Genomic DNA, 21,957 nt, shown 5'->3' with positions numbered 1-21,957 from the left:
AGCAGGGGGTGGGGAGTGGTTGGTGGGGAAGGGGTAGGTCCTTTAATAACAGCCGAGGGAAGAACAATGAAGTTGATTCTTGCTGATATAAGGATGGAATAGGAAGAATGTTTAGATAAACTCTGGCTCTTCAACCTCAAAAGAGACGTCCACAGGGTACTATCCATTTAACATTAAGAGATACCAAGACAAGAGGACACAGGTTTAGAAATGTCAGGGGAAAGTTTAGGAGACAGTCTAGAGTACCAGACTCTTTCCAAACAGCTACTCACTCGAAGACAGTATGCTGATGGCCCTTGGAAAGATGAAATCAAGTGTCTTCTTCCAAAATCATCTTTATTTTTCAGGATCATAAAAACGGAAATATGACTACAGACCCCTTTCGATCCCCACTGGCAACTGCATAATATTTCCACATGAATTTCTGTTCAATAGTTCTCGGCAAAATTTCAACATAATAATTTTGATATTCTGGGTGGGATTCTCCAGCCGCGCTCGCCCCAAAACTGGAGAATCCCGCCTGAGGTCAATGGACATTTGCGTGGTCCGCCCCCCCCTCCCGCTACAATTCCCGTGGCGGGTGGGACGGGAGAATTCCCCCCTCTGTGTTTTGACAACAGCCTGCAGCAGTTTGGTGAATGTTTACAGAGTCTGGCTATCATAGATGACTTTTTCAGTTTTATGAATTTTTACAGTAGTTTTTGTAGTATGTGGTCAACAGCCTGTGGAAACGCATCGCATATTAAATATGGAGGAGGGCTTGTTTTGCCTCCATCTCCAGGTTGGTATTTGCCTAAAAAGAATGAAACAAGAGCAAAATGTCAGGAGGGATATCAAAGGCGCTGGTTATTTTTCAGTTAGGACATTTGAACTAGAATCCGTATTTCAGAATGTTTCCTCAGAAGGAACTCTTCAAAAATGCAGATAATGAAAATACAACAAAACTTACTCCAACTTATAAATCAAAGAAAGGGTTTAATAAAGAAACATCATTACTCCAAACTTGGGCCTTGCCCTGGGCCACTCCAAGCTCCACACAATTCTACATAGGTTCTTATTTATAGTGAATCAGCTGGTCAAGCTATTACATAACTCTGTAATTGTTTCCATGGTTCAGCTGACCCTTACATCTTGTTCCCATTGGTCACATTACATCCAATACAACATTGCCACCGGGTTACATTCTAACACAGGATTTGAAGAGATTCTGTCATCATGAAAATTTAACGAGTTTTAATGTAAATGTCACTGAAAGGCAACATACAAACTTGCAAGAAGCTTCAGGATTCAGAGTGCAGGATATTACCCTTTCTACTGAATTATTGTGTGTGGGGGGGGGGGGGGGGTAAAGTGGCAAGAACAAAACAAATTATTCACTGGAAGCTTTGCAAATAACTAGTTACAAACATACTCACCAGTTTTTACCAAGATACCCAACATGCCAGCATTTTGTGCTCCACCAACGTCATCTCTCACATCCTATAGGCAGAAAGAATTATTCCTAGTTAACATTCTTCCTCTGGACCAAAAAGAAAATATAGAGGGGGAACAACAAAGATTAAAAGGACCAAGAGGTGGTGTGAAGAAAGTGGTACATCACAAAGAATTTTTTAAAAAGTAGAAAGTAAAAGGATAGTTAAAGGAAGGGTAGAATTAATTAGAGATTTAAGACAATGTCATCCTCTGGAGGGTAAAGGATGCTAAAGCTTTCCATCAGTTTTCACAGTCGCATATTGCACTGTGTAATGAAACAGTACAAGACAAAGTGGTGGCTAATGGCAGATAAGGAATTGATGCAACTGTAGTGAGAAAGGCACTAGGCTGTGAAGATCTGTTCCTAGAATGCTGAGTGAAGTGAAAAATGAAATAATAGGAAGTTTGGCCATAATTTTTCAACTGTTATTTAATTGTGCCAGAGGGTGGGAGGGTTGCCAATGTAGTATCTCAGTTTAAAAATAAGTGATGTGAAGGGCAGGGAAAGGAGGAGGGGGTTGAAGAGCAGGGAGAGGGGAAGGGGAGTTGGGCATGGAAAGGGGACGGGAAAAATGAGGATGTACTGAGAAAGGGATATTAAATCAGTGGATAAGGAGTTTCTGATGTTCCAGGACCTAACTGAAAAAATATATAATTTTCTCATCTTCCTTTGATCTTAAATTTATGCTTTGTGTTTCCCATTTCAATAACCAATGGAAATATTTTTTTTTCTGATTTACTTGATCAAACTTTCAGAATTTTGAATGAATCTATAGGCTCTCAAATTCTCTATTTCAACAAGCATATCCGATACCTTCAGCCTGTTATAAATGGGGGAGATGATGGTATTATCACTAGAGTATTAATCCAGAAACTCAGCGAATGTTCTGGGGACCCGGGTTTGAATCCCGCCACGGCAGATGGTAGAATTTGAATTCAATAAGAAATATCTGAAATTAAGAATCTATTGATGACCATGAAACCATTGTCGATTGTCGGAACAACCGACAATGTCCTTTAGGGAAGGAAATCTGCCATCCTGACCTGGTCTGGCTTACATGTGACTTCAGAGCCACAGCAATGTGGTTGACTCTCAACTGCCTTCTGAATAAGGGTAACAAGGGATGGACAATAAATGCTGTAGGAAGTTTAACAACACCAGGTTAAAGTCCAACAGGTTTATTTGGTAGCAAAAGCCACTAGCTTTCCGAGCCTTAAACTCTGAAGGAGGAGGGGGTTTAAGGCTTTAAGGCTCCGAAAGCTTGTGGCTTTTGCTACCAAATAAACCTGTTGGACTTTAGCCTGGTGTTAAACTTCTTACTGTGTTTACCCCAGTCCAACGCCGGCATCTCCACATCAATAAATGCTGGCCAGTCAACTAGTGACGCCCATGTCCCATGGATGAATAAAAACAAAATAATGCAAGTCTAATGGGTCATAACCTCCTTCCTTAAAACAGTATCAAAATTGGACACATTATTTCAACTGTGAACTAATCAACCGTCTGAAGTTTATTGGAACCTATATGCCTCACATTTCAAATCTGAGATCTTGTATCCTTATCAAGATCAGCCTGGACAGAGATTTAAGTTAGTTCAGCTCATAAAAGTTGGTTCACTGATAAAACAAAACTGATCTCATACAGAGTACTTAGAATTAATTTGAAAATACCCAGTTTGACTGAGCTGCTGTATTGAAAAAAGCAGAAATGCCAGAGGGTGGTAAAGCTGCCTGGCTCCCTATGGTACTCCTATCATCCACTCTCTGTAAAAAAAAATCGTTAATCATCTCAGTTCCAGGAAGTTACTGCAGGAGTCCCTCTCTGTAGTGTCCTAGGCCCAACCACCTTCAGCTGCTTCATCAATAACCTCCCCTCCATCACAAGGTCAGAAATAGGGATGATTGCACTATGTTCAGCACCATTTGCGACTCCTCAAATATTGAAGCAATCCATGTCCAAACGCAGCAAGACCTGGGCAATATCCAGGTTTGGGCTGACAAGTAGCAATTAAATTTGCACCACACAAGTGCCAGGCAATGACCACCTCCAACACAAGAGAATCCAACCATCACCCCTTAACGTTCATCACCATTGCTGAATCCTTCACTATTAACATCCTAGTGATTACCATTGACCAGAAAATGAACTGGACTAGCCATATAAATACTGTGATTACAAGAACAGGTCAAAGGATAGGAATTCTGCAGTGAGTATCTCACCTCCTGACTCCCCAAAGCAAGTACACCATCTACAAGACACAAGTCAGGAGTGTGATGGAATATTCCCCACTTGCCTGGATGAGTGCAGATCCAACAACACTCAAGAAGCTCGACACCATCCAACACAAAGCAGCCAAGTTGGATAGGCACCTCTTCCACGAACATCCACTCCCTCCACCAGCACTGAAAAACAGTGACAGCCATGTGTACCATCTACAAGATGCATTTCAGGAACTCGCCAAGGTTCCTTAGGCACTTTCCAATCCCATGACTGATACCATCTAGAAAGGCAGCAGATACCTAGGAACACCACCACCTAGAGGTTCCCCTCCAAGTCACTCACCATCCTGACTTGGAAATATATCGCCGTTCCTTCACTGTCGCTGGGTCAAAATCCTGGAACTTCCTCCCTAACAGCACTGTGGGTGTACCTGCACCTCAGGAACTGCAGCAGTTCAAGAAGGCAACTCACTACCACGAGGAATGGACAATAAATACTGGTCTAACCAGCAATGCCCATATCTCGTAAATTAATTTTCAAAAAATTGCTGCCATGAAAATAATCACTGTTCTCTGCAATGGATTTTCAATTAGCTTCCAACTAGCTGGCTGTGATACCTATGGGGTTAAAAATCCTGGTTTGCTTATGATAAATTGGCTAGTCCATGCAAGACAGTCAATGCCCTCCCCACTTACCATCATCATCACCGATGCTTTATTGGGGTTCAACTTGTACCTTTGCTGAAAATCTATACAGGTAGGGTATTTATTTGGTCAACCGTGGATTGATAATTCCATGATTGATGGCCTAGTTTTTTTAGGTTTTAAAATTCTGTTGCAAACCAATGAGATTAAGATTTTTTTGCATCAACAATCAATGGGCGGTATGGTGGCATAGTGGTTAGCACTGCTGCCTCACAGCACCAGGGACCCGGGTTCGATTCCTGGCTTTGGTCACTGTCTGTGTGGAGTTTGCACATTCTCCCCGTGTCTGCGTGGGTTTCCTCCGGGTGCTCCGGTTTCCTCCCACAGTCCAAAGATGTGCGGGTTAGGTGGATTGGCCATTAAAGTTGCCCCTTAGTGTCAGGGGGACTAGCTAGGGTAAATGCATGGGGTTATGGGGTTGAGCTTGGGTGGGATTGTGGTCGGTGCAGACTCGATGGGCTGAATGGCTTCCTTCTGCATTGTAGGAATCTATGAATCAAGTAAGTTCGGGTTGTTTGGTTGATTGATAGCCATTCAAATCCTTTAGGTTAAACACCTACAGTTGTCATTTATTTCAATACATCTTCAAAGCACCTTGAATGGTGTTTCTGAAGATGACTTTCTCCCTCTCAGCAGTTAGTCTGAAAGCATTAGAGTCGAGTTAGAAATTCCATCGTAGCAAAAGTGACTCAAAACTAATCAGACGTTGTGTTTTGAAGGTTAGATTAATATTGACCATTAGAATAGGAGAAGTGACTTTGCTGTTTCCTATAACTCAGATAGTTATTGTAAATTTATTTTCTCCATCATTTGTTTGAGTATCCTGTTCAATAAAAATCAACACCATAATTTAAATACTGGCCTATCCAGCATGTGAGGGGACGTCACTGGACATGTGGTAAATAGTGTTGAGGATGCTGTTAGATTGCAGGACTGACAACATTTACTGCAGATAGGTATAAGAGTATTTCTGACTGAGTAGGGGTGCGGGTTCACTCACTAGTCGTCTCCTATAATGAACCCGAGGAAAACAGAGTCACAGAGTTTTGCAGCACAAAAACAGAGGCCTCCGGTGTAAAACCTCCCTAAAAGCACTTACCAATGCATTTCAAAGGAAAGGCAGGTTGCAGCAATCCTGACACCATTGTAAAGATATGCATTAAACACAGCCAAAGTGCTGATGTAGTTGCAACTAACTGAAGTGAAAGAAAATCACTACTCAGCAAACCAGACCTGGCAATGAGATTCCCCTAATAATATTTAACACTGGATGACCGATGTGGGTGTCGTGGGTCAAAACAGGTTTCCAGGGCCAAGAAATGTTACCTTCTGCCTGCCTGGGACATGCTACCCAGACTCAATGCCAAAGATAGATGGCGACACAGTGGTTAACACTGCTGCCTCAGAGAGCCAGGGACCCAGGTTCAATTCCTAGCTTGGGTCACTGTCTCTGTGGAGTCTGCACATTCTCCACGTGTCTGCATGGGTTTCTTCCAGGTGCTTCTGTTTCCTCCCACAATCTGAAAGACGTGCTGGTTAGGTGCAGTGGCCATGCTAAATTCTCCCTCAGTGTACCTGAACAGGCGCTGGAGTGTGGTGCCTAAGGGATTTTCACAGTAACTTCACTGCAGTGATAATGTAAGTCTACTTGTGACACTAATAAATAAACTTTTAAACTTTAAAACTTTAAATGTGTTCCATTCTTTTCTCGATTAAAACACTGTTCACCTGCAAGGTCACACAATTACCAAAAGATATTAAACAAAGGTTCCACCGTGTGACAGGAGTGACTGAACAACTCTTATAAGGCTCTTGTTCTGGAACTGAAAATACCAGCAGAATCTAACCTAGAAAGAAAACAAAGCAATCAAGCGGCATCTGGACATCATTAGATATGTCACTGGCCCAGACTGTTTATTTTGCAGACCAAAGGAGCAGAGATAATGCCAAAAGTTGAATGAAAGAATAGGAGGGGAAGAGGTGAAAGAGACACAAACAGCGGTTCAGTGCATACATCACCAATCATGACTGCCTCTTCTGGTTGGCATCCAATGCTTCGGAGAGCTTCAAGGAAGAATGGTTTCTCTGGCTTTCCCACTACTGTGGCCTTGACATCTGTTGCATATTCCAGCCCAGTGATAAAAGGTCCTGGCCCAAGTGATAAGCCATCCAGTTTCTTGTAGTACCTTGCCTTGTGTATGGCAATTAGAGGGGCACCATCTAAAATTAACCTAGGTAAAAGAGCAGAACATTGTTGAAGTGTGTATGATCAGTAATCATAGGTAACTTTTCTCTGCAAAATGCTTTATTTTTCCCCTTTTGTCCTTTGCTGCAAATATGGCTCCAGTGCCTTTGCTGGGACGACTGTTTTCCTTGTATGAACCCAGAATACACCAGCATGCTATAAATTTGTGGAGTGCAAACCAATAAAGGGCAGTATCAACAACACTATCAGATATGTTGTTGGCCCACACTTTTTTTTTAAAAAGCCAAGACCTATCATCACCCAATAGCCATACATGATGATACATGAAGAAATCAATAATACACCATCTTTCCTGTTCACTGCACAAAGGAATGAAGATTAGTGTGATGCTCATCGTGCCCAAGGTCAGCCTGGATCAGGTATTAAATCTGTGCTTTATGTGGTGAGTTTGTCTCAATGCTACAATGTAATTTACCCACTATTTTTTGTTATTCATTGGGTGTGGGTATTGCTGGCTGAGCCAGCATTTATTACCATTCCCTAATTGCCCTTGAATTGAATGGTTTGCTAGACCATTTCAGAGCGAGTTTAAGAGTCAACCACATTCTTGTGGCTCTGGATTCACATGTAGGCCAGACCAGGTAAGGACGGCAGATTTCCTTCCCTAAAGGACATTAGTGAACCAGATGGGCTTTTCCGACAATTGACAATGGTTTCATGGTCATCAGTAGACTTTTAATTCCACTTCTTTTATTGAATTCAAATTTCACCATCAGCCATGGAGGGGTTCGAACTCGGGTCCCCAGATCATTACCCTGGGTTTCTGGATTACTAGTCCAGCAACAATACCACTTCGCCATCCTTATAAACTGCTAGGAAAGTCAAATTCTTCAGGAAAAAAATAATTTAAGGTGCATTTGTAAAATATTACTCTCTACCTCCAATAAATCATGACTTCTTTCCTTTCCAACAATACAAGTATAAAGCAGCAACCAATTGAAAATATTTATAATAGCACCTTTAATATAGTGAAACATTCCAAGGTCCCACTGGACAAACTGAGCCACACAAGCAGATATTATTTGACCATAGGTTAATCAAAGAGTCAGTTTTTGAGATACATCTTAAAGGAGGTGAGAGAAGCAGAGAGGTTTTGGAAGAGCATTCCATAACTTAGGGCCTGGACAGCAGAAGGCATAGCTACCAATTTAAGAAACAATTAAATTGACTTTCTCTGTTAAAATGTATTTTTCTGAGAATTCAAAACCTTTAATAAGACCATAAGACCATAAGACATAGGAGCGGAAGTAAGGCCATTCGGCCCATCGAGTCCACTCCACCATTCAATCATGGTTGATTTCAACTCCATTTACCCGCTCTCTCCCCATAGCCCTTAATTCCTCGAGAAATCAAGAATTTATCAATTTCTGTCTTGAAGACGCTCAACGTCTCGGCCTCCACAGCCCTCTGTGGCAATGAATTCCACAGACCCACCACTCTCTGGCTGAAGAAATTTCTCCTCATCTCTGTTCTAAAGTGACTCCCTTTTATTCTAAGGCTGTGCCCCCGCGTCCTAGTCTCCCCTGTTAATGGAAACAACTTCCCTACGTCCATCCTATCTAAGCCGTTCATTATCTTGTAAGTTTCTATCAGATCTCCCCTCAACCTCCTAAACTCCAATGAATATAATCCCACGATCCTCAGACGTTCATCGTATGTCAGGCCTACCATTCCTGGGATCATCCGTGTGAATCTCCGCTGGACCCGCTCCAGTGCCAGTATGTCCTTCCTGAGGTCCTTTCCTCAGTAAAACTAGATTAATAAATCCAAATGAAACCACTGCATTTAGCAAAGTCTTTAACAATGGTAATAAGCTACTGGTCAGCAGCAACACTGGTATGTCACTTGTGTTCACATAATCATATAATGCAGTCGTCCATCTGTCTCACGTGAAGTAATGTTCGGTGAAGGATAAATAAGAAAAATAAGCATTACATTGAAATTTGTAGGAGCTTGCTGTGTACAGTTGGCTGCCTTGTTTTCTACATTACTAGTGACTGCACTTCAAAGTATTTCATGTCTGTCAGACATTTTGGGACATTGTGAGCTTATGGCAGATGCTTTCCTTTTTGTTCAGTTCCTTGTCCTTCTCCAGGTCACAGTACTGAAGTAAATTCCCATCCAAGCTGCTTAACCATGTTCTTCTTTCAAATGTTGATCTGTAATGCACAGCAGCTTACTATTTTCATTCTTATTTCATATATTCATCGGTTTGTTTTTATTTTAAAGCAAGTTTTTCTATCATGGTCAATCACAGAATATTAACCCAATTATTTCATGTGTCCAAATCTGATATGTGTAAATATCACTTTTTTTTATTCATTCATGAGACATGGGCATCACTGGCTGGCCTTCCCTAAAGGACATTAGTGAACCAGATGGGTTTTTCCGACAATCAACAATGGTTTCATGATCATCAGTAGATCCTTAATTCCAGATATATTTTATTGAATTCAAATTCACCACCTGCCATGGCGAGATTCGAACGCGGATCCCCAGAACATTTGCTGAGTTTCTGGATTAACAGTCTAGCGATAATACCACTAGACTATCGTCCCCTCTCTTTACAAGAAGAAAAAAATGCCTAGTCTTCTTGAATGTTGTAGCCTGATGGGTATCTGTACAATACCAGCAAAGCCTAATGGTCAAAAAGGCTAACTCTGTGTAAGCCTAAGAACTGAGTGGGCAGCGAAGTTGCTGTGGTCTGCAGTGAGAGATGTGGTTGTTGCGGTCTGCAGTGTGAGATGTGGTTGTTGCTATGCTTTGGATTGGACAGTGACTGTAACCCCTGTTAGCACGATCAGTGTTGGCACGATCTAGATAAAAGAAGGAACATTGGAGACATCGATAGTGATAACCTGCAAGAACAACCATCGTGAAGGAACCCCAAGTCCAGGACTCAGACATTGGAATCCATTGTGAGGGACACCGATCACTGAAGTCCAAGCCATGAGTTTTGATACTGTGTGAGATAGAGTTTTGATACTTTGTGATAACTTTGCCTAAATCAGTAACTAGTAAGATATAATAAAGAAGATTGCTGTACAAGTTTCTTAGTCCGCTGTATCAGTTGACCTGAATCCGAGGTGCAACAATGTGGTGAGCCAGATATTGTACCTGATAAGATATGTGGGATAGATAAGCTCTCCCATGTAGTCAATGCCCAACTGTACCAAGCACTCATTCCACCTACTCAGAACCCTGATCTTCTGGTTGGGTGCCAGAATCTAACATGTGACATGGTCTAAAAAGATAAGGCACTTATCAGAAGATTTAAGGGTTTTACAACTTTCAGGTTGAATATTTCATAGATGAGACATCTTCATCCTTTGTAGTTGCTATTTGTCAACCTTTGGAGCTCTCAGGTTATAGTCTAAACTTTGTGGTTTTCCATTTCATAACCCTCAATGTGTGCAGGTATTTGCAGAATAGTGCGATAGCACAAAACTTTGGTGCATGTTGTTCATAATCATGGAACATGGGATGAAGGTAACTCATCTGGACTGTTGGGTGAATTATTAGTGTACAAAAATGTGATATCAACCAACAGAGGGAAGATGAGACACATTTAGCAGCACATGGCTCCAGAGGTCATTGGAAAGAAGCTGGCCAGCTGTCCTTTGCCAGCAGAGATAGCCAAACCAGACTGTCTAAAGATGTTGGGTATGTTACAAAGAAGCAAAATTCCTTGAAAGAAAAATCTCAGGGAAAGGAAGAATCAGGAATGATATTCACACAACAAATTAGGAAAGAGATAAAGAGAGGAAACCCCTGCTAAATATGCTTTGCAGAGGCAAGAGAGATGATTGGGATTGGGGGTGATATATTAGCACAAATTGAGGATTGGATAATGGGCATTTTTGGGAGGGCGGGGGGGTTAGAATTGGAGTGGTACAAGGATCAGAGCTTGAGTCTCAGCTATTTACAATCCATAGCAATGATGAGGGGATGGAGTGTAATATAGCCAAGTTTTCTGACAGTACAAAACCAGGTGGGAAAGTAAGCAATGAGGGGGATGCACAAGGATACAGACTGGTTGTAGTATTGGACAAGAAGGCGGTGGATAAATATTGTTATTGACTCTAATAGGAAGCATAGAAAAACTAAATTTCTAAACAATGAGTGATTATTCTTCAGGGATTTGACAAGGTAGATGCTGAGCAGCTGTTTCCTCTGGCTGGCTGATGACTCTAGAGTTAGGATAACTCAGGATAATGGATACGTAGAAATTTATTCATTCTGAGAATCTTCGGGATCCTCTACCCCAGAAGGCTGTCAATGGTCAGTTGATGGTTGGTATTTAATGGAGGCAACTGGTATCTCACTCGGAGAGTCGGTGAGAGCCCCGCATTGCCTCTTTTAGTGAAGGCCTGCTGTATTAAGTGGCACACAAGCACTTAACTGGACATTGGTGGGCCTTCCTCGGGATCAAAGCCAGTCGGACAACTATCTCAGGCCTCATATCATCGCTGAATCTTCGACCATATGTGAGTGATGGCGGGAGGGGGTGTCACAGGACAGAGTATTGGCACCAAAGGTGGGGGCGATTCTCAGTGGGTCACCCCTCATGCCGATGCTGGGACACTCAATCAGATACTAAATGGTTTTACATGAGGAAATCCTCCCCAGGAGCCTGCCAGCAACCCTGCTTATAGTAACTCATATGATGGATTAATACCAGAAGTGACAGGATAAAGCCTTTAAGTGGACATTTATTTCCCACTTAAGGGTTTCATATGGCAGCAAGGCAGGAAGTCCATTCATGGGCCTTCCCACCATGGGGTTAAATCGGGGTAGAGGCAGGAAGGTAGCAAGTCCCCAACCACCATTCACCCATCTGATTAAATGCCCCACGTCACCAAACTCACAACAGGGAAGAGGAAATTAAAATATGCCAGGATTTTCCAGCCCTTCTTGCCGGCGAGATCTTCCAGTCCTGCCGAAGGTGATCACCCATGGCAGAAACTCCGGTGGTGCAGCCAGCGAGCAACACAAATAGCCATTGATTTCGGCAAGACCACAAGATCCCAGTGACAGCCAATGGCAAACTGCCTCCACCGCCGGAACAAGAACCAAAGAACAACAAAGAACAAAGAACAATACAGCACAGGAACAGACCCTTCGGCCCTCCAAGCCCGCGCCGCTCCCTGGTCCAAACTAGACCATCCTTTTGTATCCCTCCATTCCCACTCCGTTCATATGGCTATCTAGATAAGTCTTAAACGTTCCCAGTGTGTCCGCCTCCACCACCTTGCCCGGCAGCGCATTCCAGGCCCCCACCACCCTCTGCGTAAAATACGTCCTTCTGATATCCGTGTTAAACCTCCCCCCCCCCCCCCCCCACCTTGAACCTATGACCCCTCGTGAACGTCACCACCGACCTGGGAAAAAGCTTCAAACCGTAGGTGGATTCCTGGCCACTGAGTCTATTCAAAACTAAGATGGAAAGATTGGACATTAACAAGTGATCTGGCGATAAGGCAAGAAACTGAGTTGATGTAGACCCAAGATAGGAATCGGGTCCTGTGAGACAGCAGTGCTAACCACTGTGCCACCCTATGGCCTACAGATAGAAACATGACAAGGTTTGAGCCACATGCCCAGCTGAGACAATTTACAGCAAACAAGATCCTGACTATTACACACCATAGCTTGTATCTAAGGGCATCAGAAAATGAAGGAAAAGAGGCAATAAATAAAGGGGTGTAAGAATTAAAGAAAAAGACAGACAAAGAACAAGAGAAAGCACGTGAACAAAAAAACCCCAGAAAAACATAAAACAGAAAAGCAGAAAAGGGTGTAACGATGCCATTTCCTGGTTCACTCCTCAGGGCAATGCCTTGACCAGAGTCAAGCTGCCTGGTTTAAATTTCAAACGATGCTTGGTAGTTAACTGTCAGTCACCATTAACAGATGCATTCTCCATAGTAATACCACTACCAATCAGAGTCCACTTGCCAACCAATCAGCAATCTCTTCTCATAACAGAATAAGGTTGGTGCTTCCCCTGACATTGGTATTCTTGTGATTGTCCTGATGAGTGCAAGACAAAAGCTTCAACAGAATGTATTTTTCAGCAATACCAAAAAGGGTCTACATTTTAGAAAGTATAATTCAAGATTCTCCTCCATGACATTCTAACATTGAGGAGGAGAAACAAAAGAAAATTCATCTATTTTAAAAATAGGTGAGGCAAGGTGTTTCCTGCCATTTGGGTTGCTTTGTTGGCATGAAGACGGTCATTTTCTTTGTTTATACCTGGAGTGCCTCCTATAGTTTATTTTAAAATGTGGCCCACATAACTCTATATCAGTTACTGAAAGCGCTTTCCTTTCTCCCTGAAGGTAATGACTTATACGAGACAATGATTTCATAGTTCGCAAATAACCTCAGACATTCTTCATCTCTAAGCTTAGACAGAGAGTGTCACCAGGATTTTTTTGTCAAAACAATATTATTTCATTTACACTCTTACCTGAATGCCTTGTTCATTGTGGTGTAATTAAAATGTTGAGGAGCTAATCCAACAACGACAGCATTAGGATCACTTCTGTCTATCCCTGTAAAAGAAATCCATCAAATTAACCTTTTGAAGTTTATTGAAAGTACTTTAGGAGACACAATTTTTAATTTTGTTTAATTACTTAAAATTAAGTTCTTCATTCAATTCAATTTTATTAACCCAGATTCTATTTCTTCAAAATTTCACCATCCTGACTTGGAAATGTATTGCTGTTCCTTCACTGTTGCTGGGTCAAAATCCTGGAACTCCCTCCCTTACAGCACTGTGGGTGTATCTACACCACATGGACTGCAGGAGTTTAAGAAGGCAACTCACCACCACCTTCTCAAAGACAATAATGGATGGGCAATAAATGCTGGCCTTGTTAGTGTTGCCCACATACCATAGAATAAATATAGAAGTCTCACCTCCATGCAGTCATGGGATGCAGAAATCCCTGCTAGATAGCAATTGGTGATCTGGTTTCTACATCATCAGTGGGGTCTGAATCCCATCCTTCTGACTCAAAGGTGGGAATAATACCACTGAGCCTTTCTGCACCAACACAAGTATGATTTTTTAAAATCCTTCAATGGGCTTTGCTGGCAAGTCCAGCACTTGTTACTCATTACCTATTGCCCTCAAACTGAGTCAACCACATTGCTGTGGGTCTGGAGTCGTATGTAGCCCAGATTGGGTAAAGATGGCAACCAAGTATTTAGATATATTCTAGTCTCCTTTTGCCAGACTGCCTAGATTGGGCCTCAAACTCTTCTGCTTGAAATGGGACTGCTGCCACTAATTTGAAGGTTCACCAGTATAACCTTCACTAGTCACTGCGTCCATACCCAGTCAGACCTACATGTCTCTCTAAACCCGCAGCACTGTGGTTGACTGCTTAACAGCCCTGTGTAATGAACTACCAAGTTAGTCAGTTGTATCAAACAGCCACAGAAAAGCTGGAAAGGAATAAAACCTGATGGACCATATGGCATTGACCTAGACATCGGAAACAACACCAGTACACCATGCCCAGTCAATTTTGCAAAGTCCTTATTAACATCTGGGAGCTTGTGCCAAAATTGGGAGAACCGTCTCACAGACTAGTCAAGCAAAGACCTCACATAGTTATATTCACAGAATCGTACCTTACAGGCAAAGTCCAAGACTCATCCATCATCATTCCTGGATATGTCCTGTCCACTAGCAGGGCATACTCACCAGAGCTGGCGGTGACGCAGTGGTATAAAGTGGGGAGGGAGTGGCCCTGGGATTCCTCAACATCGATTCCAGATCCCATGATCTTTCGTAGCATTAGATCAAACATGGGCAAGGAAATCTCTTTCTGACCACTCACCATTGACCTACCTCAGCTGATGAATCAGTGCTCCTCCATGGCTAACAGCGCTTGGAAGAAGCACTGAGGGTAGCAAGGAAAATAGACTCAGAAGTTCATCTCAGGGTCTAATACAACACTAAGGTTACAAATGGTCTGGTCCAGCCTCAGTTGCCAAGGAGGTGGTTGGAGTTGGTGGCAAGAGAAAGGCTAATGGCTTTTGGTCTTCCTGATCTAGTTATCAAATATCATTAAACACAATCTGATTATTCTTCAGATGCACAGTAAAACGCTCTCTGCAGTATCCCAAATGTAACAATGAGAGAGAGAGATTAAAGCTCAGTCTAAACATCACTTTGAGCACTTGTAGCTGAGCCACAGCAGAATAAATCTCTCTTGGACACCACACACACACACTTGAACTTGGAAAGAAGTTGCATTTCAAGCAGCAATTATGATCTCAGGGAGCCCCAAAATACCTCAGTCAAAGAATTGTAAATAAGTGTAGCCAAAGCTACTACGTAGGCAGATGTGGCAGTCAATTTATGCACTGCAAAGTTCCTCAATCAGCAGGTATAAATCACAGAATTGTTACAGCACCCAGAGAGGCCATTCGGCCTGTTGTTTCTGTGTTGGCTCTCTGGAGGAGCAATTCACTTTGTGCCAGTTCTCCCTGTGGCCCTGCACATTCTTCCATTTCAGATTATAATCCAATTCCCCTTAAATGCCCTGGGTGAACTTGCTTCCATCACTCTGAGTCAGTGCATTCCAGATCCTAACCACTCGCTGTGTGGAAATGTTTCTCATTTCGCCATTGCTTCTTTTGCCAATTAACTTAAATCTGTGTCCTCTCATTCTCGATCCTTCCACCAATGGGAAAGTTTTCTCTCTGTCTACTCTGCCCAGACCTCTCATGATTTTGAATATCTCTACCAAATCTCCTCTCAACCTTCTCTTCTCCAAGGAAAACAGTCCCAACTTCTCCAAACTATTTAGGTAACTGAAGTTCCTCATCCTTGGAACCATCGAAATGACCAGTTAATCTGGGTGCTCAGGACACTGGAATAACTCTCCTAGCTCTTCTTCACAAAGTGTCATGGGCTCTTCTCACCCTGCTGAATGGGTAAAAAGGGGCCTTGGTTTAGTCTAATCATGAAGAAAGCACCTCTGACAATACTCAACTCCATCACACTGCAACAAGAGACAGCCCAGCCTATACACTCAAGATTCTGGGATGAAGTTGAGACCCACAATCTTCTCAAACGGTCAGTGTTTATATCTAACTTCAGAATGGCAGAGTTTGGATTCAAGTCCCAGTTCCAGGATTCAAAGCACAAAATCTTACCCATTGCACCAACCCTTTCAAACATTAGTCAGCTTACCTTCAAAGTCTTCGACTGCACTATCATCCACCAGTAGTAATGGTCGGACCTGCATCTGCTCAACAAGGCTTCTGGCTGCAGTCAGGGAAGTGAAGATTTCATCCTCATGGATGTCAAAGTCAAGTTTTTGTAGTCGTTCAAAAAGTGTTCGCTTACATTCTTTGGTGGTGTTAGTCACAAACTTCACTGCCACAGGAGCATTGCGCAACCTATGTAAAGTATTACATCAAGCAATATTAACTACAGCAATATTAGCTCTCTTTTTAGCCAAGTGAACAAGAGTTTCTTTATTAAAATAAAACATTGGTAACAGGTGTGGCTGTGGGCATCAAAGGAATCTTGCTATTTCAGTGTCCACAATTTTCTTTTTTAAACAATGAGATTGTTAATGAGAGCTGAGCAAAGAAATTTGTTGATGTTATACACACTTTATAAGCATAAACCGAGTGCCCAGCACAAATCTGGTCAGGCATGTGCATATTCGGTGCTGGAACTATGCTGCCTGCCATACTGATAAAGGCTTCAGCAGAGTCAAGGATCCAAACTGACATCAAACCTCTTCTTTTCATGTACAAAGGGCCCAAAGCATATTATAGTGCCGCCCTCCCCACTGTTCTGAAATCGGGCTGCCCTCAACTCAGCTGGCCCTGAGTCCACTGAGTGAAGGATAATGTGTACTGACAACTGGAATTAAAACGTTTGCAAAAAAAAACTTAACTGAATGTGGAGTACGGAACAGCAGGAGTGCTTAGGTAATAGAGCGTGCACACAAAACAAGATTTCCATAGATCAATAAATTAGGACTTACTTCTGCAGTGCTTCCTGGGCACCAGATATGGCCGTATCTTCAATATGCAGCGTTCCGCTGAGATCTATTAGAACAGCTTTCAATGCTTGTCGAGTTGCCATTCTCTATTGACAAGCTGGATCTGTTAACATAAGGAGAAAAGAAATTTCAGAATGAGCAGGGATACAGGATGGTTGATCAGGTTCTGGTGTGGGATAAAGATGGATTCAGACTGGCAGAACCCATTTTATTTGTTTTAGGGAGATGGATGGCTCTGATAAGGCAACATTTATTACTCATCTGTGTCCTGAAAATAGTGTCAGTGCCAGGATTTCTCAGATAGCAGAGTTTCCCTCCTTGCCCTCCGAGGCCACCGATACTGGCTGACCATCAACATCTTAATGCTTCAAGGAGTGTTAATTGACTGGAGATGGGACTTCTGCCTCTCACTCAAAAAGAAGTCCCACCTCAAAGACCAGCAATGCCAGAAGCAGCAGTGGGACTGCAAACAGTCCACAGAGACCAAGTGCCAGGAGTGCAGGACAAGTAAGTTTTGGGGGTCTCAGGCCATAGAAGGTTAGTGAGGCCTGGGGAGTGGGCAGAGAGGTGTTGTTGCAAAGGCAGCAAGGGTTGGAAGCACCCATTTGGGTCAGACCTTTTGCAGGATGGGCACATATGTTGTTAAAAGGAGGTTTGCTGGTGAACACGGAGATGCCTTTGTCCCACCTGTGGCTTGAGCAGGGTGACTTTTTGGATTTTCATCCTGCCTTTGAACCCCTCTCACCAGCCTGAAAATTGAGGCTGGTCATAGAAATCATAGAAACCCTACAGTGCAGAAGGAGGCCATTCGGCCTATCGAGTCTGCACCGACCACAATCCCACCCAGGCCCTACCCCCACATATTTACCTGCTAATCCCTCTAACCGACGCATCTCAGGACTCTAAGGGGCAATTTTTAACCTGGCCAATCAACCTAACCCGCACATCTTTGGACTAAGGGGCAATTTTTAACCTGGCCAATCAACCTAACCCGCACATCTTTGGACTGTGGGAGGAAACCGGAGCACCCGGAGGAAACCCACGTAGACACGAGGAGAATGTGCAAGCTCCACACAGACAGTGACCCAAGCCGGGAATCGAACCCAGGTCCCTGGAGCTGTGAAGCAGCAGTGCTAACCATTACCGTGCCGCCCACTGGTGGGTAATGACCCTTAAGTGGTCATTAAGGGCCTCAATTGGGGAAAGAGTGGCACGGCTGGCCAAGGCCTCACACGCCTCATTGTAAAACTGCAGAAATGTTGGGGTAGGTGAGGGGCCCAGGGGAAGGCTGCCCAGAAAATTTTACAGCCACCTCCCCCCCCCACCCCAACCACCACTGGCAGGGTAAACTTAGAATTCTGCCACTTGAATCATTGCAGTCTTTGTGGCGATATTGCTCCCACAATTATCTTAGAGAGAGAATGACAGGATTTTGACCCAGTCATGAAGGAATACACTGATTCTCAGATCCACATCTATGCTTTTACTGGTCCAGAAGAAAAACAGCAGAGCAAAACCACACCAACAGCAAGACCAAATCATATACCTGGTGGAATTCAATTTTAATTTTTCTGTCACGTCCAAGCAATTCCATGTCTATTCATTTTTTTCCTTTGGTAAATAATTTTCATCCATAGAATCCGACAGTGCAGAAGGAGGCCATTCAGCCCATCGAGTCTGCATCGACAACAATCCCACCAAGGCCCTACCCCGTAACCCCAGATATTTACCCTGCTAATCCCTCTAACCTAATAATTCCGGGATACTAAGGGGCAATTTAGCATGGCCAATGCACCAAACCCGCACATCTTTGAACTGTGGGAGGAAACTGGAGCACCTGGAGGAAGCCCACACAGACACGGGGAGAACATGCAAACTCCACACAGACAGTGATCCAAGCCGGGATTCGAACCCAGGTCCCTGGAATTGTGAGGCAGGGCAGGATTTTACGGCCTCACTTAGGCGAGACCGGAAATTCCTGCCCGAGGTCGACAGAGATTTCCGCGCTGGACCCTCACCGATTCTGTGGCGGGCGAGGTGGTAGAGTTCCGGCCAATGTGTCTGAAGTCACATATCATTTCCCAGCCAAAGCAATGGGTTTGTGGGGTGGGGAATGTGAAGCAAGATTAAGCAGCCAATCTGGTAAAATATGCAGGAATGTTCACTTAGTTTTGCTCCAATAATGCACTCCAAATCCAAATTAAAAGACCACCTAATTTATCATTGTGACATTAATTGGAAACCTGTGACCAGCAGCGTACCACAGGGATCAATGCTGGGACCCTTGTTGTTTGTTATATACATTAACTTGGATGTGAATGTAGAAGGTATAAGTTTGCAGATGACATGAAAATTGGTGGTGTTGTTGCTAGTGAGAAGGATAGTCTTAGGCTACAGACTGATATTGATCAGCTGGTAAGCTGGACAGAGCAATGGCAGATGGAATTTAATCCTGATAAGTGTGAGGTGATGCATTTCAGGAGGTCTAATAAGGGTAGAATATACACAATGAATGGTAGGTAGGTCCCTGGGGAGTATTGAGGAACAAAGGGATCTTAGTGTATAAGTATATAGATCGCTGAAGGTGGCAACACAGGTAGATGGGGTGGTGAAATAGGCATACGGAATGCTTGCCTTCATTAGCTGGGACATAGAATATAGGAGCAGGGAGGTCTTGGTACAACTTTATAAAACATTAATTTATCCACAGATTGAGTAACTATGTGCAATTCTGGTCACCACACTACTGGAAGGACGTGATTGCACTGCAGACAATGCAGAGGAGATTCACCAGGATATTGCTGGGATGGAAAGTTTCAACTATGAGGAGAGACTGGATAGGTTGGGTTTTTTTCCCTCAAGCAGAGGAGGCTGAGGGAGGATCTGATAGATGAGAGGCATAGATAGGGTAGATCTTAAGAATCTTTTCTCCATGGCAGAGACGTCTAAGATTAGAGGGCATAGGTTTAAAGACAGTAAGTAGTTTAGGGGGGATCTGAGGATTTTTTTTCAGCCGTAGAGTGTTAGAAATATGGAACACACTGCCTGAGAGGTTGCTGGAGGCAGATTCTTGTGCAACATTTAAGCATTTGGACGAACATTTAAATTGCCAAGGCATAGAAGGCAATGGACCAAGTGCTGGTAAATGGAATTAGCATAGATTGGTTATTGATGGTTGGCATAGACATGGTGGGCCGAAGGGCCTACTCCTGTGCTGTATGACTCTATAAATCTATGAAATTAAGAGTAAGCAATGATGTTGTGGTATCGTCACTGGACTAGTAATCCAGAGACCCAAGATAATCCTCTGGGGACCTGGGTTCAATTCCTACCACAGCATATGGTGAAATTTGAATTCAATAAAAATCTAATGGTGACCATGAAACCACCGTTGACTGTCGTAAAAACCCATCGGGTTCACTAGTGTCCTTTAGTGAAGGAAATCTGCTGCCCTCACCTGGTCTGGCCTAACACTGTTCTAACAATAAGGGGCAATTTAGCATGGCCAATTCACTTAACCCGCCCATCTTTGGACTGTGGGAGGAAACCAGAGCACCCGGAGGAAATCCACGCAGACACGGGGAGAACAAGCAAACTCCACACAGACAGTGACCCAAGCTGGGAGTCAAACCCAAGTCCCTGGTGCTGTGAGGCAGCAGTGCTAACCACTGTGTCGCCCTGTGCCATCCAGGCCCATCCCACATCCTTACATATTTGCCCCATCAATTCCACCTAACCTAACCTACATGTGAGTCCAGACCCACAGAAATGTGGCTGACTCTAAAATGCCTTTTGAAATGGTCGAGCAAGCCACTCAGTTCAAGGGCAATTAGGGATGAGCAATAAATCATAGAATCATAGAATCTCTATGGTGCAGAAAGAGGCCACTCAGTCCATCGAGTCTGCACTGACCACAATCCCACCCAGGCCCTATTCCCGTAACCCCGCATATTTATCCTGCTAATCTCCTGACACTAGGGTCAATTTAGCATGGCCAATCAATCTAACCAGCACATCTTTGGACTGTAGGAGGAAACCGGAGCACCCGGAGGAAACCCATGCAGACACGGGGAGAATGTGCAAACTCCACATAGACAGTCACCCGAGGCCGGAATTGAACCCGGGTCCCTGGCACTGTGCGGCAGCAATGCTAACCATTGTGCCACCTTGCTTCCTCTGAATGAATGCTGGCCCAGCCAGTGACACCCACATCCCATGAATAAAAAAAAATCAGAAGAAACAGGGGTGTCATTCGGTCCATTGAGTTTGCGCTGCCAGTTAACAAGATTATGGTTGATCTGACTGTGACCTTAATTCCACTTTCTTGTCTGCCCCACATAACCCTTGACTCCCTTATCAAGCAAATATCTGTCTAACGCAGCCTTGAATGTATTCAATGGCCCAAGTCCCACAACTCTCTAGAGAAGACAACTCCAAAAGTTAACAACCCTTCGAGACAAATTCCTCATCTCTGTCTTAAATGGCACACCACTTATTTTTAAACTTGACCCCAAGTTCCAGATTACCCCATGAGGGGAAACAACCTCTCAGCATTTACTCTGTAAAGACCCCTGAGAATCTCATATGTTTAAACTTACATTTACATTATTCAATTTATCACACTGGTGGTCCTTGTGGCTGGGCCTGGAATCGAACCCTGGAATGGGATTTGAAGGGTCAGTGTACTAACTTATTAATTAATACCCAGTCTCTCGTGAGAGGACTGAGGGTGGATACAAAATGTATGGACTGGTAAGATGACAGAGGTACACGATACAGCAATATTCTCACTGTGGAATTTCCAATATTAAAGACAGTGTGATCCAGTCACAGCAGCAAGGCAGACAGCAGCCAATAGTAGTTCCAGTCAAAAGATGTTAATGGGTGAAGACAAACACTTTAAACAACACTATTGTTCTTCATTAAGCTGTTAAATTTAGGCGTAAAGTGAGGATCATTTTGTCTCCATGGAGAAATTCTATTGGTTGCAAACTGGCCCAGGTGGTGATGTGCCAGAGGATGGTCAGAGGCTTTTTCCCAGGTTGAAATGTCAATCACAAGGGGTCACAGGTTCAAGGTGAGAGGGGGAAAGTTTAAGGGAGATGTGCGGGGAGAGGTTTTTCAGGCAGAGTTGGGTGCCTGGAACACGCTGCCAGAGGAGGTGGTGGATGCAGGCACGTTAGCAACAGTTAAGAGGCATCTGGATGTGTACATGAATAGGGAGGGAATAGAGGGATACAGACCGGG

General features: G+C 43.5%; 1 protein-coding gene across 1 annotated transcript in view; it reads right to left on the bottom strand.

Annotated features, from left to right (window-relative positions):
* Positions 1-324: 324 nt before the first annotated feature.
* hdhd2 (haloacid dehalogenase-like hydrolase domain containing 2) overlaps positions 325-21,957 on the bottom strand; it is a 34,585-nt gene continuing 12,952 nt past the window's right edge. The window contains exons 2-7 of the mRNA XM_078222628.1: positions 16,693-16,813; positions 15,885-16,093; positions 13,140-13,224; positions 6,413-6,629; positions 1,416-1,479; positions 325-793 (exon numbers count right to left, since the gene is read on the bottom strand). Coding sequence (XP_078078754.1) covers positions 690-793; positions 1,416-1,479; positions 6,413-6,629; positions 13,140-13,224; positions 15,885-16,093; positions 16,693-16,793 — 780 coding nt within the window. The 5' untranslated portion in view covers positions 16,794-16,813 and the 3' untranslated portion in view covers positions 325-689. The remainder of the gene's footprint in view (positions 794-1,415; positions 1,480-6,412; positions 6,630-13,139; positions 13,225-15,884; positions 16,094-16,692; positions 16,814-21,957) is intronic.

The sequence above is a fragment of the Mustelus asterias genome, chromosome 1, assembly GCF_964213995.1.
Source record: "Mustelus asterias chromosome 1, sMusAst1.hap1.1, whole genome shotgun sequence".
NCBI classification, from domain to species: domain Eukaryota; kingdom Metazoa; phylum Chordata; class Chondrichthyes; order Carcharhiniformes; family Triakidae; genus Mustelus; species Mustelus asterias.
This window is presented reverse-complemented; position numbering and strand designations above follow the sequence as displayed.